The sequence below is a fragment of the Festucalex cinctus genome, chromosome 10 (assembly GCF_051991245.1).
Source record: "Festucalex cinctus isolate MCC-2025b chromosome 10, RoL_Fcin_1.0, whole genome shotgun sequence".
Taxonomy (NCBI): Eukaryota; Metazoa; Chordata; class Actinopteri; order Syngnathiformes; family Syngnathidae; genus Festucalex; species Festucalex cinctus.
Window position 1 is genome coordinate 27,250,118 of NC_135420.1, and position 16,723 is coordinate 27,266,840.

Sequence of the window (16,723 nt, forward strand, 5' to 3'; positions counted from 1 at the left end):
ACTGTGGTGAGGCGTTCAATCGAAGAGCCGTACGAGATCCAACGTTTGGATGCTCCGTGACAGCACGCCAGTCCCAGCATGCTCTGGGGCATCCTGGAAAGGACACACAGACGGACAAACAGACAGATATCTTCTTGTCCGTTCGGGGACCATGTGGAATCGACATATATTTACATTGTCTTTTTTTTTTTACCATTAAATAAATCGATTTTAAAACAGAAATCATGATAATTGAATAGGTGTGAACAAGAGAGCCCGAATTGAAACACTTTTCCCCGTTTGTTCATCGTGTACAAAGCAAGCTCCATAAATGCCAGGCAGGGTGAGCATGGTGTGACTGTGGAAGAACATCAGACCTCGGAACAAAATTCCCACAGATCCACTGGGCGTCTTGCAGGTTTTTCGAAAATTATGTGATCCTTCAACTGACACCAAAATGCGATAGAAATTGTTACAAAAGTCACATATTTGGCCTGAAACGTGGGTAGTTTAACATTTTTGCAACTAAAAGTACTATATTTCTTCTGCAAAAGTTTACATTGTTCAACATCTGTATTTGACTACAAAATGTGTTCAATATTTGCGCACATAAATGTAATAGTTTTACAAAGAGTTAAATTCTTTTTTTGCTTGAAATGTCGATATTTGGCAACAAAATTGCAATGTTTGTGCACAAAAATCCAATATTGGACAACAGAATGTTGAGTAAGGGCAGAAAAACGCTTTAATGCTCAAAATGATTTCTTACGTAGGCTAGTGTAGACCATTAAAATAAAATGGAAGTGTCATTTTTGACGCTCTGTATACTGTCCAATATCGGGATTGATGGACTGCAGCTCCCCCGTGTGGTAGTTTGCCGAAGCTCCCACAAGTCAACGTCCAAAATGACACTCAAGCTTAGAATTGCTCATAATGTCAAATGTAAACAACTGGAAAGAAAACTCGATTGAGCATGTTAAGTTTTGGAGCGTTTCGGGCAAATTAAAAATGCCGTGACCCGGATTCGAACCGGGGTTGCTGCGGCCACAACGCAGAGTACTAACCACTATACGATCACGGCGTAACGTCTATACCGGTAACAGCAGATGTCACCACCAAGTTCAACATTCGAAATTGTATAATTTTTTTTTTTTTTTTTGAGCGGGTGGCTTTATCCGCCGCTACTGTGTTCATTTTACATTTAAAAAATAATAAAACGAACATAACTATAGCTAGGCGCCAAGTTACATTTTGGAATAGATTACGTAAGTCAGTGGTAGCGCTGTGTGATGACGTCACGTGACGCGGTATTTATTTATTTATTTTTTCTCATAGTGTCATGCGAACATTACATCATGAGTTCGCACACTATTAGAGGTCTTAATTACTGCCAACACGTACGTCATTGTTCTCAATTAGAAAGGTGAGAATGTTCCATTTAGGTGCTGGCAGGTATGCTAACACATCCAGCGGTTACTCATTTAAATGTCAAGCCGCCAAGGTGTTAGCGAAGTCGGGGGGTTGACAAAACCGCTGGCAAGGCGTCGGAGCGGAGGAGTTTGTGACGAGAGGCGACAAGGATTTGGTGTTCAGGAATTTGCCGACGGGTCAAAATATGAGGGAGAGTTTGTTGACGGTCTCAAACAAGGAAAAGGAAGGTACACTTGGAAAAGTGGAGAGGTAAGGTTCAAGTTTCTCAAAGACGCTCAAGTTGTAAAGACCCCAAATGTGGTTTCTCGCCATATTGCAAAGTTTCGACAGTGTTTTGCATCAGGGGGTAAATACACTAAACTGTGGAAAACATTGCCATCTACAGGAGAGAAATGGCAACTGCGGTCTTTTAAAGGTGGAATGCAGTTGAATTGACAGGCATTGGTGACAGATGATTGATTAGTTATCATGCTTCCGATGAAAGCGACGCCTTGAATAAAATACACAATATCTGAGCAAAGCACTACGATCCACCAGTGTTTGTTTTTGTGTAGTTCTACGAGGGATTTTTCTACAAAGACTACAGGCACGGCGACGGAATGTACTGTTGGCCAACAGGCAGCAAATTCATCGGCAAATTCTACCTTCACTGGAGAGAAGGATACGGAGAACATATTTTCCCTGACGGAGCAACATTTAAGGTGAGACTGAATGTGGCTTTAGAGATGGCCTTGAATGCTGATAATAAACGACTCCATCTCTCTCTCTTTTTTTTTTTTTTTTTTTTTAAGGGTTTGTACCATGCAGACCAGAGGTTCGGTCCCGGTGTGCTGAGTGAGCCCACAGGATGTGAAGATGTCGGCCTGTGGCATGGCAAGCATCTGATACAGCTGTGTAACTCGGTGCCGGGCAGCTTCAGCATAAAAACCTCCACCGAATATGGCGTCTACTTGGAGCAAAATGCTGCCTCGCATTCTCAAAGTCAGGTAAAGTCGTGAAAGAATTCATATTTTGTCGGATCGACACAATGAATTGATGAGTAAAACAATGTATGGATTGAATGTATTGACGTTTACACGTCCGTTCTTTGTTGCTTTTATTACCAGACTCCACAAACAGTTGATGGACATGCCAGGACACATTCAGGGGTAAAGTATTTTTCATCAATAACTACTATGTTTGCTTTTTAATACAATTAATATAATTGGTCTTTTCAAGTACAAGTGTGGACTTCAGTTGGGTTTTGGTTGGTATTTAAAGCCCTTGAAAAGTGAAAATAAATACTGTATATCGTAAATTTGACTCACCAAGGGGAAGAGTGTCGACAATAGTGTTGTTCCGATACCGTTTTTTGGCTCCCGATACCGATAGCGATACCCAGCTTTGCAGTATCGGCCGATACCGATACCATACCGATACTTAAGGTTTTTTTGTTTTTTTTCCTCAGCATGAAAAAGCTGTCCTGCCATTGGTTCAGAGCATTCAAGGGCCAATAAGATATCTTAGATCGGCATGCAATGAACATGTCACATATCAGTGAATGTCGTGCACGAGCAAGACACAAGATGCTGCATCCAAAATCCTATATTAGCGTTGGAATTAATGGTATCGGCATGTTACTTGTGAGTAGTCACCGATACCGATACCACCGTTTTTATGCAGTATCGGCACCTCTGCCGATACCAGTATCGGTATCGGAACAACACTAGTCGACAAAATCGTGAAAAATCAAAACTGTGTCTGCCTGTTTGCTGAGGTTTTTACTCCCCACCCCCCAAATCCATGCCTGGGGTTGTCTTGCACTTTGGAGAGGTGTTCACAGAAAAATCGGAGAGACATTTGTGAACAATATTTTATAAAAGTTTTTCGAACTTTGTGTTCAGTTCGTGAGAAATGGTCACAAAAACAAAAGTGTTGCATTTCTATTTGTTTTGTTCCGCCTGATTTGTAAACGCCCCTTTTTGTTTAGGTAGACACGGATGACGATTTGCTGCTATATGACGACAATACTATTCGCCCCTCCGGCATTGAGAATTATTCCACCGACGGGGACCAGCTGCCGTTGCCACCGCACGTTCGAAGAGAGTTTGACCGGCGGTTTTTTGGCCAGCTGTGGGAAGCCGATTCTCAGCCGTACGAGGGCTACAAACGAGACCCACTCTCCCGTCTGCCGTTAGCAGACAAAATGGCGGCTCACATTCACAAACACAGGTTAGGTACAACTTGAAAGGTTGTACAAAGTGAAAAGTACAAGAAAATTTGTGTTGTCACTTAAAAAAAAATGTGTTTCTCAGACAACAGGTTGAAAAACTGGACTGGGATATTGAAAAAGTTCTTTCCTACAAAAGGGAGAGTTTTGGTCCAAAAGGAGCTTTGGAAGTGGCGTCCGAGCTTCTGATCCATCAGGCTTCCATCGGAGAACGAGAGGCTGTTTTACAGATTCTCCTGGATGGCCTCGTTCATCCCGATGTCGCCGATTCTCAGGGACACACCGCGTTGATTGCTGCCACAGTAAAAACCGTCTTCTCATCTCATTTCGTCGTGTTTAGCTTCTCGTTTGCTGGCCCGTCGCGTTGACTGAAGTGTTTTGTTATGTTTCTCAGATAAACTGCCACAATGATGTGATTCACCTCTTATTGGATATGGGGGCTTGTATCGACAAGCTGAATTTTGAGGCCATGTCGTCTTTGTCAGTGTGTCACGTCCTCTACTATCCTGTCCAGTCTTTGTACACATTTTCTGTACCTCCTGCTCCAACACAGGTGAGATTTGAGAGCGGATTTCGTCACTCACTAATTCGAGGGGTGCTCGCTGCGTATTTCGATTCATAGAAGAAGATTTGTGTCACCACCGGTTCAGTTTTGGGGTACAATATAGTCACGGTTTGAGAGCATTACTAACCGCATACGTACTTTTATCACTTATCCATCAGTTTCCAAAATGCTGAGACTACTACGAAAACAACCATCCATGTATCAATAATGTGTCATCATAACCTTCCATAGGATATCACTGAAGAGGCCACTGTTGAGGAGTTGAATCCTGCAGAAGATCAGAACAGCGCCAACCAGGAGAAGGAGTTGCCACTTTCGGAGAATTCAGCACAGGTGATGGTTGGTCTGATTGTAACAAGTTAGAAGGTCACGAATCAGTGATGACGAATCAGAATTTTCGGATTCGAGTGAGAATGAATCACAACATATTCTTGTCGTGTGTACGAGTGTCACAGGGAGGTTTGAATGGTTAAATGGTACGTAACTAAATGGGGAGTGCACAGGGTCGTGTCACGCGTGATCTTTGACGGGGACTTCTGGAAATGTTTGTGGACTCTTAAGCCAGATAAAGAGCGTCATATTAAACTGTTTACTCAAAGTGTGACAGTTGTTTGTTGTTACTTCGCTGTTGGCGTCTGAAGATGTGCTAGCATGAAGGGAAATAGCAAACTTGGGCACCGGATTGGAGAAACCGACAAACCCTGCAAGTTAGCTTAGCGCAAGCTAGCTAGTATGACAGACACGACACGGTTGAATTTAAAACTATCAAAAAGTTAAAAACAACAACAAGGGGACTTCTGGAAATGTTTGTGGACTGTTAAGCCAGATAATGAGCATCATATTAAACTGTTTACTCAAAGTGTGACAGTTGTTTGTTGTTACTTCGCTGTTGGCGTCTGAAGATGTGCTAGCATGAAGGGAAATAGCAAACTTGGGCACCGGATTGGAGAAACCGACAAACCCTGCAAGTTAGCTTAGCGCAAGCTAGCTAGTATGACAGACACGACACGGTTGAATTTAAAACTATCAAAAAGTTAAAAACAACAACAAGGGGACTTCTGGAAATGTTTGTGGACTGTTAAGCCAGATAATGAGCATCATATTAAACTGTTTACTCAAAGTGTGACAGTTGTTTGTTGTTACTTCGCTGTTGGCGTCTGAAGATGTGCTAGCATGAAGGGAAATAGCAAACTTGGGCACCGGATTGGAGAAACCGACAAACCCTGCAAGTTAGCTTAGCGCAAGCTAGCTAGTATGACAGACACGACACGGTTGAATTTAAAACTATCAAAAAGTTAAAAACAACAACAAGGGGACTTCTGGAAATGTTTGTGGACTGTTAAGCCAGATAATGAGCGTCATATTAAAACTGTTCGCTCAAAGTGAGACAGTTGTTTGTTGCTACTTTACTGTTGGCGTCTGAAGATGTGCTAGCATGAAGGAATTACTAAACTTGGGCACCGGATTGGAGAAACCGACAAACCCTGCAAGTTAGCTTAGCGCAAGCTAGCTAGTATGACAGACACGACACGGTTGAATTTAAAACTATCAAAAAGTTAAAAACAACAACAAAAACATCCTGGGTTCTGTCATTGGCCAGGGATCCTGGAATTAAAAATAATTTTAAACCACAAAGGAAAACTTCCTGTAGTTTGATGCGGCTGTGTTAGCGCATCGGCTACGTACAGTTTTGGTACACTCTGATATGTTTTCAAAAAAGTGAATATGAGGCTTGGTGAAAACATTTTGGTGTAAATAAAGCCCGATATAAGCCCAACTGCATTTACCATTATGATCAATTATTTTCATCTCCTCATTTCAGAAATGGTTAATAAATATGCAAATGTAGATTTGAGCTATGAGTCCAAGCACTTTGCTAGTGTGCAGTTGAACTATATTTTTCACATAAAAGTGCTTAGTTGTGCACATAATGAAACAATCTCCTCTTAACTGAACAAACTTTATAGCTCCTGAACGTCTTTCTCATGTGTTTGCAGCAGGACAATGAACTGACCCCAACACAATCCTTTTCTTCTTCCTGCTCCATGTACAGCTACAACATCGAAGTCTCCGAGGAGATCCTGCAGGGCGCCGCCGAGGCGCTGAGTCGCACTGGGTATCCTCAGCATTCCGATACTCAGGAGACTGTTCGCAGATTATCTGCACAAAAGTATATGTAAGTCAGAGCGATAACACCTCCCCCATTTATTTACAGTATGTAAATGGATTTGTTTTTTTTTGTGACCAGGCACCGTTTTCGTTTGTCCACACTGAATCTGCTCCTGGATCGAGGCGCAGACCCCAATATATGCAAAGTTCCCTTGCCTGTCCTCTTTGTGGCCATTATGGCGGGAGACACGGAAACGGTCAGGAGACTTTTGCTGAGTGGAGCTCAGACTGGTATTTGTCTCTCGCTTGAGGTAACATTCCCAGCATTTCTTTTACGTTTGAATGTTTTGCAACATTTCAATTCAAACTTGAAACCGAAGTTCACCTGTCAATGTCACACGCTAATCTAATCCTTCCACCGTAGAGGAAAGGCCTTTATCCTCTGCACGTGGCTGCCGCTTTGCCAGGCCCCGAAAGTCCCAAAATCATCGAACTGCTGCTGCATGCGTTATCCGACCCGGACGCACGCGCATCCGACCACAATGAGATCTATGAACTAGATAAGGTGCAGCATGTATCTTCTGGTCGGGACATACTGTAGTTGATTGTCTTAGAACAGCGGTGTCCAAACGTTTTCATTTGAGGGCCACATACAGAAAATCCAAAAGACGCAAGGGCCACATAATGTTATGAAGAGAAATTGTGTTTGGTCCTAAAAATTATACAAATAATTTATTTGTGCTTTGGCATATTTAGAAAACATGCTACAGTATATAAACCAATTTATTTGTAATATGGCTGTAGGGTTATTATAGTTTTGGAATTTTTCATTTGAGTTTTGATTTTGTTTTGAGTTTTGTTTTTTAAAATTTAGTTAGTTTTAATTAGTTTTCCTGGTGGTTCTGTTAGTTTTTTATTAGTTTTAGTTCTTTAATAAATGCTTAGTTTTAGTTTAGTTAGTTTCAGTATTAGTTTTAGTTTTTTTATGTGTATTACTTGTGCGCAATATTTAAAAAACAACAAGGGTGTGATCTCATTATTCGGGTTTATATCAAAATAAATCTACTAAAAATCACATTTCAAATCATCCCCAAAGGCTCATGCATCAAATTAATTACCAAAGACTAAAACGTGTTTGCTATAATTATAGTTAGTTTTAGTTAGTTTTGTAAACATAAAATGTAGTTTCAGATAGTTTTCTTTTTTTAAAAAGCATATTCGTTTTTAATTTATTTCGTTAACGAAATTGTTTTTTGAATTTTTGTTTTTTCATTAGTTTTAGTTCACTAAAATAACCTTTAATAGCACCTGTGTTTTTTAACACCCTCCATTCTAACTTTGACCAACTCCAAACATTTTTGTTTTTATTTTATTTGAACTGAGTCAAATGCCATTTTTAGCATATGTCGCGGGCCACTAAAAAAAAAAAGGACGGCGGGTCGCAAATGGCCCCTGGGCCGTAGTTTGGACACCCCTGGTCTATCATAATTAAGCACTATTTTGTGATGGTTTTGCAGGTTTCCGTAATATTACGGAAATCATGCAGACACCCTCGGAAGCCAGGTCCTGAAGAAGGAGGTCGAACAGCTCTACACATGATCTGCCAGAGAGAAACTGATCACAGAGTGAGTAATTACCATACAGCAATGAGAATGGATATAAAACATCCTTGTCAGGTTTGCCTGTTTGACATCTATTGAACACGACAAAAAGGAGAGAAGAAACTCAGTTCAAGGCTTGCGAGAAGAGAGGAACTGAAAAAATCCTCTTGTCACCCTCTCTTTTTATTTGGTTTCCACACCCCTAGTTCCACCCCTAAAAATGCAAATGCAAAAAATAATTGGAACACAGTGTACTCGTTTGTGTGTGTGTGTGTGCATGTGCATGTGAGTGGAAGATTGCTGAGTTAAGTTTGCAATCATTTCTTAACAGAAAACGGGCGGCTTCAGCAGACTGGCTCTAACCGTTCTGCTGCGTTCGATGTTCGGGTTCTTGTGCTTCTTGAGTCATCTTCTGTTAAGATATAGCTAGGCCATGTGAATGTGAGTGTGGAGCAGAGCAAAGCATTTGCCTATATTCAGAATAATTCTGGTCTTTTTTTTTTTTTTTTTTTTAACATACTAACTGGACAAAAACAAAAAAAAAAGAATGTGGGAAAACCGAGGTCATGTGCTCAACCTTCATCAACTTGTGTGCTCTGTTTGAATACAGAATGCCAGCAAGGCGGCGTCACTCTTGCTCTCCCACAGAGCAAGAACGGATCTCCTCTGGAGCGGCCACTCACCTCTCTCTTTGGCCATATCAAGTGGCAATGACATGGTAACTAATTGCCTTGACATGAGCCCTTTAAACAGACACACCAAAACTCTCAATGTAGCACAGTGGAGTATTTTTGGCCCGCAAGTGTGTCTCGCAGCGAGAAGGTTCGGGGCTCAACTGTGGAGTAGTCTAGGTCAAGTATGGGAAAATTTTATTTTCTTTCTTTCTAATTAAAAAATTACAAGCAAAAAAAAACAAACAAAAAATCTTCACAAAACGCTGATAAACATTTTCTATGAAATGTGGGGGTTAAAAAAATAGAGAAAAAAAAAACAGGAAAAATCCAAAATATGAAATTTTTATATATATATATATATATATATATATATATATATATATATCCGTAAAAAAGAAAAATCTGCAAAAATGCAAATCCGAACCGCAAACACGCAGTCTGTACCTTTTTAAGTTCTAATATCACCAATCAACACTAGATGGCAAACACTTTGAGATTGTTGAAATATGAAGTGAATTACAAATAAAATTTATTATTATTATTATGTCTTAGTTTTGCTTACACTGGGTCTTATACTGTGTGATTAGGTCTAATAGTTTTTTGTGGATTTGGAATGATATGCAGGACAAACATCGCACCTCAATAATATTCAATTTTTGAGTTATATTATTTATATTAAATATTAATATTTTTGAAAATGAGTTCTTGCACTTAATGATGATTACCTTTTCATCAGTTTTGTGCCGTCCTTTAAAGGTCATTTGTATTCGTGTTTAAATGATCATTTTGGTCATAAATCTGCTTGGGAAATGCATGGTCATTTGTGCTGCAAAAATTGCGGCTCTGTCCAGTTTTTAAAATTTGCCCATCCTTGTTCTCAATACTCGAGACTCCCAAAATGAATGCTTGTCTATTATGTGCCGTGGGTAGACTGTGATGACGCAATGAACCTTCCCTGCGTAGGCCGTGAAGGCGCTGTTAAAAGGCGGTGCGGATCCCAACATTCCCTTGGGCTTTGGAGTGGGCAACGCCCTCTGCGCCCTCAGTAACTTCAGCTACGACTTGGACGACAAAAGAGTCAAACTGGTACAGTGTTCATTTACCCACTTTTACACTGATTTCCGGTTTCTCAAGATGGTAAACAATTAACTCTTTCATTCCCAGCCATTTTCACAGAAGCAACCCCTTTTGCTCCTGTCTGTTTTACTGGATTTTGACTGACTTTGCAAGGTCCACAGAATGTTCTGTTCTATTGCTATAAAAAAACATATCCGTTTCCATTTTGCAGCAATTAGCATTAGAATATTGCTAAGTTTCAATGGCAGTGGCTGATTTCTTATACTCTTCTGCCACCTGCTGGCCGTTTTTTGCAATATCTACCATTGCTTTAAATGACCTCTTCATGTCAGAAGCTCTATCTTTATGCTTTAGGCATTAAAAAAAAGAAAAAAAAAAAGAAAAAAAAAGTATAAATATGTTTTTGGGAGTGAAGAGCAAAGTATAGGTCGCTTGCACATGTCGTCACTTCCGCCTCGGATTTGTCGTAGTCGCCATGCTGGGTGGCCTCCATTTACGTAGTGATTCGGTCTAACACGTATCTATCACGTTTGTTGTCTGCGTTTAAAATGGTACATTGTTGCTGCATCGTTGGCTGTTCGAACAAAGCCAAGGGGGAAAATGGTCGGCCTTTCTTCCGAATTCCGAAAATAACTAGGAACCAGGGCCTGGAGACAGAGGAGTGCTGACTCCGGAGGGAAGTCGTTACTTTGGGCTCGTGTGTGCAGCCATCACTTTGTGAGCGGTAAGCTTGTTTACCTTTATTTAATGCATGAGGATTAATAACGTTTCGACCGCCCATATATGGGCAAGTTGCTTATGTTTTGGATTCATGAGCAAGCAAGTTCGGTAGTACAAGCTGGCTAGCGGACGTTAGCCGAAAGCTAACATCGAACATTTTCACCCAAGTAGTGACAGTGCAAAGTGTTTACTGCTGAAATTGGATTGATTAGTCTTGGGCTCTTAATGCCGATAACATGTTTTTTGGTGGCAAAATGTGAACTTGGAAAAAAGAGACAGAAGGGGGTGATGCAAGAAAACAGAGCCCCGGTAGCCTACACATCATGCTAAAGAACTTATTCACGGCCACCCTACTGCGGCAAAATAACCAGTCTTTCCATATTTTATTTGTTTATATATTTGTTTATTTTAACAGGTCGCCCTGCGCCCGTTTTTCTGTCCAATCATCCCGACTGGGCTCCAACATTAAAGTTGGGTCCCAACCCAGATAGCAAAATGTGGTTGAATCAACGTTGAAATATAGTTCGGCTTAAGTGTTGAATCTACGTTGAGATCTAACGTTTAAATTATACAGAAAGCGCAAGGTTGATAAAATGTTGAGTCAACGTTTGCTTTCCAACCATATATCACTCAATATCAATGTCGTTTCAACCATCATCTAAATGAGAATCTACATGCATCTTTGGTTGATTTTACATTGAATTCTAACGTTTAAATTAAACAGAAAGCGCAGGGTTGATAAAATGTTGAGTCAACGTTTGCTTTTCAACCATAAATCACACAATATCAATGTCGTTTCAACCATCATCTAAATCAGAATCTACATGTATCTTTGGTTGATTTTACATTGAATTCTAACATTTAAATTATACAGAAAGTGCAAGGTTTATAAAATGTTGAGTCAACGTTTGCTTTGTAACCATATATCACACAATATCAATGTCGTTTCAACTACCATCTGAATCAGAACCTACATGCATTTTATAGTGAATTAATGTGAGGAATAAATGTTTTAAGTTAATCATCATTTACATTGGAATTTACATCTAAATGTACATTATTATTATTACTATTATCATGCACATTAATATAGAACTACTTTTTTAAACTAAAAAAAAATATTGGGTTAGTCCACTAGAAAAAAAAAAAGTTACCCTATGTTTTTCACCTAGTGTTTCTGCAGATGTCTTACAACTTACTTGGATGTATTATTAGCTTGTTGATTTCCTTAACCATACTTCCCCATATGTATGAAAATCTTAGGACAGAAAATATGTTTAATATTCAAACATTTATTAGAAATCAAAACACAGTACTTTGTAACTGAATTCTGGGGAGAATGGAGGCAAAGAAAATAACACCCGTTTGGTTTCTGCCTCAAATAATGTTTGTTTTTATTGTATTATTCTTTTTCTTGACAAAGGAATGAAATACACATGAAATGAACTGTAGGAACATCAGTGTATAAAGCGGTAACCATTTCACTTTGACTGTACGTCAGTCCATAAAAAGACACACTAAATTTGACTTGCGTTCGCAGTTGCGTCCAAGGCACTAGCATTGCTTGGGATGCCACCGTTACGCTCATGAGCAAAACGCAGCCAATGCTTGACAGTAACACCAAAGTCCTGCTGCCCCTCCCCCAGTCAATTTCTCAGCTGAAGGAAAAAAAAAAACGAGAAGGGCAAACATAGATTCAACGTTAATTAAACATTGACCTTTCAAACGTTTTAATTCAACCAAAATACAACGTTGATTCAATGTTATCTTTTAAACACAAACTTCAATGTTAACATAATGCTGTTGAATCAATGTTGATTGACCAATCAATCTTCAACCGTAACCAAAAATCATCCATTTTAACCCTAATTCAACGTTGATTAAACATCTTTTGCTATCTGGGGCTGCGATTGGTTGGCAACTAGTCCAGGGTGTCCCCCGCCTACTGCCCAGAGCCAGCTGAGATAGGCGCCAGCAGCCCCCGCGACCCTTGTGAGGAATAAGCGGTCAAGAAAATGGATGGATGGATGGATGCTATCTGGGAAGTTACAACATCTATGTCTCAGCCCAGTCGGTGCCAAGATATGAACGTGCACAGGAGAGACAAGCAAAGAAAAGACGACTCGAAGTGGCAGAGAGTTTGTTGCAGTTATGCAGCCAGATGGCTCCAGTAACCTGTACCCTCAAGTACTGCTGACATCATTGACTCTGGTATGCCACTCAGAATTCATTACATGATATATTGTATGCATGAGTGAATGTATGTGTTTATGTTTGTGTGTGTACACGCACCTTATATTTTAGAGACATTTGGAAGTGTTTATAGAAATAAGTATTTGCCTGTAGCAATGTTCATACATTAAAAAATGCAACAAAATGTGTACATTTCTTTTACACTGACAAAAAAACTATACTACTGTACTATATTAAACCTTTTACTGGTACCGTATTTTTTTGTGATCTTTTTTTTTTTTATTATTATTTCTTTAGGGATCTCATGCCACACCGACTTGATTGCCAATGACATGATGGAAACGAAGGCGAGCATCAAAGCATTGGAGGAGGACAACATGCGACTGTTTGGCGCTAATAAAGGCAGCGATTATACAAATTCTATTGTTGGGTTTGTTTACAAAGCTATACATAAGACAAATGACAGGATTTGACTCAATGTGCAATATGGTCCCTCTTAAAGTAATGGCATAAATCTCTATTATTTCTAAAAGCACAAAAAATGAAGTGAATAATGATTAGATGTAGTAATTTCAGGGATAAAATTGAACTGTTAATTAATGTATTTATTTTAGCACAGGTGCCTACCATCCTGATGACGGTATGATGTAATGTTGATGGGGTACGCAATGACTTTCATTATACTATGCACAGAGGAAAAAGTTGCTCTCTTTTAAATTTGTTTAATGTAAGACAAGTACCAGTACTGTTACAGTTTTCCCAATAATCCTTGTTTCACACTTGTCACAAAACCACTGTCCTTTTGGCAGTCTAGATTGGCACACTTCAAGTGATATCATTTGATTTTACAATCTGCTGCAGCACAAAAAACTACTTTATTCCGCATCTTTGAAGTACATGAGCAAGTGGTAGGTGACAGCGGCTGAGCAGGAACACTGGAAGTCCACTGCTGATCTAGTAAATGCTCTCCCGAGCAGTTCAGGTAAGGAGGGGATTTTGGGGGAAAAAAACTCTGGCTTTTCCAACTGGCCAAAACGAGCGATCTGGGTGGACTCGCTCAATCACACTTTGTCCACACCACAAAGTCACAGAAGTCCCGTCCAGTTAAACTCATCTGTGCCTGAATCTGAAAATATTACAAACATTGTAATGAAAATATGAAACATAGAATTAAATAAGAAACTACAAAAAGTAAAGCCATACATACCTGGTAATAATATTGGTGTTGTCGTGACAAGTGATGGGAATTGTTGCCATCCGGCACCAGACAGAAATTGGGTGTTGTGACAGCCTCCTTAACCGTGAGATCATAAGAAAAGCTGTCAGTATGCTCAGTAGTTACCATGAACACGTTTTATTGTACTGGAAACTGAAACTAAAAATACGTCCTCTGAGAGTGGTTAACCTTAACCATTTAGAATAAGTTGATTAAGTAACATGTAACTAGTGAAAGGGTAGCATTAAATTTAATTAAGCCACGGGGAGGCTGTGCATAGTTACTTTTTATTCTTATACGCTCTGCCATATTTGCCTGTTATAAAATTATTAGAAAAACCACATCAGGTAAACCCAGCTGTGCATGTAAACACAATGATAACAGGAAGCCTGAGAACAAATCAACATTTTTGTGTGCAGAATTACCAACACCATGTGGTTTACTTACGTGCAACAGCAACAGTTTCTTCTGATGCGATGTTAAAGTTTACACTCTGTATCCACCCGCTTACAAAATAATTGTAAGCCTCCAGGGATTTGTTGGGGTGTTATGGGGCATGTTGTCAACACGAGGTAGTGAAAAATGTCCAGAGAAGTCACATTTGGCCAGCAAGCTTTCTCCGTCAAAAAAAAAATCACCCTTGGTCAGGACGTAATTAGGATCAATCCCGCCACACAGAGACACCTTCTGCCTGTATCGTTGTTTTTGATCTTCCGGTAAATCGTGAAAATACTGCGTAAATGACATCAGGTTGATAAGCTCTACCGTGTAACTCACGAGTGTACCTTGTGAACCGGCGGACACCCAAGATGGCGCCCGAAGAAAAAACTCCCATGATGCATTACGATGTGCAAGCGACCTATTGAAAAACGTACTTATACGTCTTTGGGTTTGAATGAGTTAACATTGTATTGTTTTACTGCCGTTGTGTTTAGACCAAAAACATGAGCGTACTTCTTTGTTGAAATGTTAAATGTATAATGCCCATAATTTTTATTTGCATGTGTGATGAAGTTGGACATGTTAGAAAAGGCCGGTGCTGATATGTTGATGATCGTTGACATCGGTGATATGCGAGGGACTGCAGTTGACTATGCATACTTCTCTTTCAACCAGGTAAGACAACTATTCAAAACAGGGAGTCAAATGTTGTGATCCACTTTTGTGAATGTTTTTTTATACAAGTGGTCTATCTGATGAATATTTTGCCCAAACCTTGGACAACATAACTTACTCAAAAGCCACAGTCCTTTACCAGGTTAAAGCAAGACAGTCGTAACAAGCACTCCGCGAGTTATGTCCTCATGTTGTTCAGTTTTATTTTATTTTTTTCAGTTCGCCTTGAAAAGGATTTTCAATCATGTCCAACAGTCGTCTTTTCTTTCTCAGTGAGACTTGAGTAGCTCTGAACCAAATCAGAGGACGAAAAAATAAATAAATGCTGGCATCATCCGAAGCTCCCTATCTGACTTTGATGATTTAATCTAAAATCTGATTGGTTCACATTGGTGGGGAAAAAAACAAACAAACAAAAACAAAAAAAAACCCCGCAAAGCCTGACGGCTCGCTAATTAGCGCCCCAAGATTTTTGGATATATATAATATATATTAAAAAAAAAAAAAACGCGAGGAAGTAGGGAGATTTATATGGAAATACATAGAAGGTGATAACTGACAGGCCATAAATAAATAAATAAATAAATACAACCAACAGCAAAAAAATCAATCTGCAGCCAAGACACACGCAGTGAAATGAAGGCAAAAGACTGTTGGAAATAAATTATGACCATTTCGTGTCAGTTTTAAATGCAGGTCAGATCATGTTTAGGCAGAAGGCTTTTGTATTTTGCAAGACAACTGAACTGACTGTACCTGATAGTTGTGCGTAAACCCGCCACGCAGGACTCCCGCATTGCCAACACGCCCTTCAATGCGCTCAACCTGGAGGAGAGAGAAACCTTCACCGCACGACGTCACCTGCTTGGCCTGATGGGAGATCTGCTTCGAAACGAGGCTATCCAGAGAGAGAACGAGTACTTAGAGTGGGAAAGCAGACGTTTACAGAATTGTGAGTATATCATCATTTTGCTGCATAATAATTAAGGTGTTCAGAGTTAACGAGCTCCGTTTGCTCCTACAGGTGAAAACGAGGGCTCTTCTGATGACGAACCTCCTGTAGCAAGGTAACACAAAAACATCATTCAGTCTGTGAAGAAATCCTGATAATATATTTCTAACGGGATATTTTTTTTTCCTCCCAGGGAACCATTCAGGTTCTGCTACCACTGCGGCCGCTCCGCGGCCGTGACGCTCAACAATTGCACCCGCTGCCACAAGGTTCTTTTCTGCTCGACCAATTGTAAACTGAAAGCGTGGAACAAGGGCCACAAGGAGGAGTGCGTGCGGGCGTGTCTGCAAAAGGGCCGCCGACGGAGACGACGGCCACATCCAACTGACGGCCTTCCTCCAAACTTCACCCACTGGTTCATACCCGCGCCGCCGCCTCGCCGCCGGCTCAGGAGCGAAGCGTGCTGACTGATGAAGTGAAAGAGCTAAGAATTTGAAACGCCTTCCAGAAACATCATCTTACAGTATAAATCATTGCAGGCTGAATGCCAATATAATCCAAAATTCTGTGGCGACCGATTTGTTTTTATGTGTTTGTAACTGGGCATAAGACGTGTATTTGGCAACTGTATAATGTTGTGTTCAACGTTACACTGCCATCTATGGGTTAACAGACACCACTACAGTGACCAATTATAAAAGTTTTCTGACGTGGAAAAATGCGTACATTTTCATCATCCTTTTTTTTTTTTTTTTTTTTTTTTTTACCTAATGGAGTTTTCTTGTACAATGCTAGTTTCCCCATAGGAAAATGTGATTTATTTGTATTTTTTTTGCAAATGTTTGAGATGTACATACATTATATTATGCGAGCCCGCTTGC

General features: G+C 40.0%; 1 protein-coding gene, 1 long non-coding RNA gene and 1 other non-coding gene across 4 annotated transcripts; 2 read left to right on the forward strand and 1 right to left on the reverse strand.

The window, feature by feature from the left end:
- Nucleotides 1-988: 988 nt before the first annotated feature.
- On the reverse strand, nucleotides 989-1,060 carry trnah-gug (transfer RNA histidin (anticodon GUG)). The gene has a single exon. It is a non-coding gene; the product is annotated as a tRNA-His (tRNA).
- A 265-nt stretch (nucleotides 1,061-1,325) lies between these two features.
- On the forward strand, nucleotides 1,326-16,562 carry LOC144026876 (ankyrin repeat and MYND domain-containing protein 1-like). Of its 2 annotated transcripts, none has more exons than XM_077533960.1 (18): nucleotides 1,326-1,659; nucleotides 1,965-2,111; nucleotides 2,202-2,396; nucleotides 2,517-2,558; nucleotides 3,380-3,621; nucleotides 3,705-3,921; nucleotides 4,014-4,172; nucleotides 4,416-4,517; nucleotides 6,182-6,360; nucleotides 6,433-6,604; nucleotides 6,718-6,858; nucleotides 7,811-7,918; nucleotides 8,505-8,612; nucleotides 9,532-9,654; nucleotides 14,789-14,890; nucleotides 15,677-15,842; nucleotides 15,915-15,957; nucleotides 16,036-16,562. In XM_077533960.1, exons 1-18 carry the CDS (start codon nucleotides 1,465-1,467, stop codon nucleotides 16,307-16,309), a joined length of 2,715 nt encoding a protein of 904 aa, XP_077390086.1. In that variant the 5' UTR covers nucleotides 1,326-1,464; the 3' UTR covers nucleotides 16,310-16,562. The 2 variants fall into 2 exon arrangements, with proteins under 2 accessions (XP_077390086.1, XP_077390087.1); XM_077533961.1 differs by having other exon boundaries at nucleotides 6,185-6,360.
- LOC144026879 (uncharacterized) lies at nucleotides 10,087-14,601 on the forward strand. The gene is made up of 3 exons (XR_013285325.1): nucleotides 10,087-10,369; nucleotides 10,781-12,576; nucleotides 12,856-14,601. It is a non-coding gene; the product is annotated as an uncharacterized LOC144026879 (long non-coding RNA).
- Nucleotides 16,563-16,723: the final 161 nt, after the last annotated feature.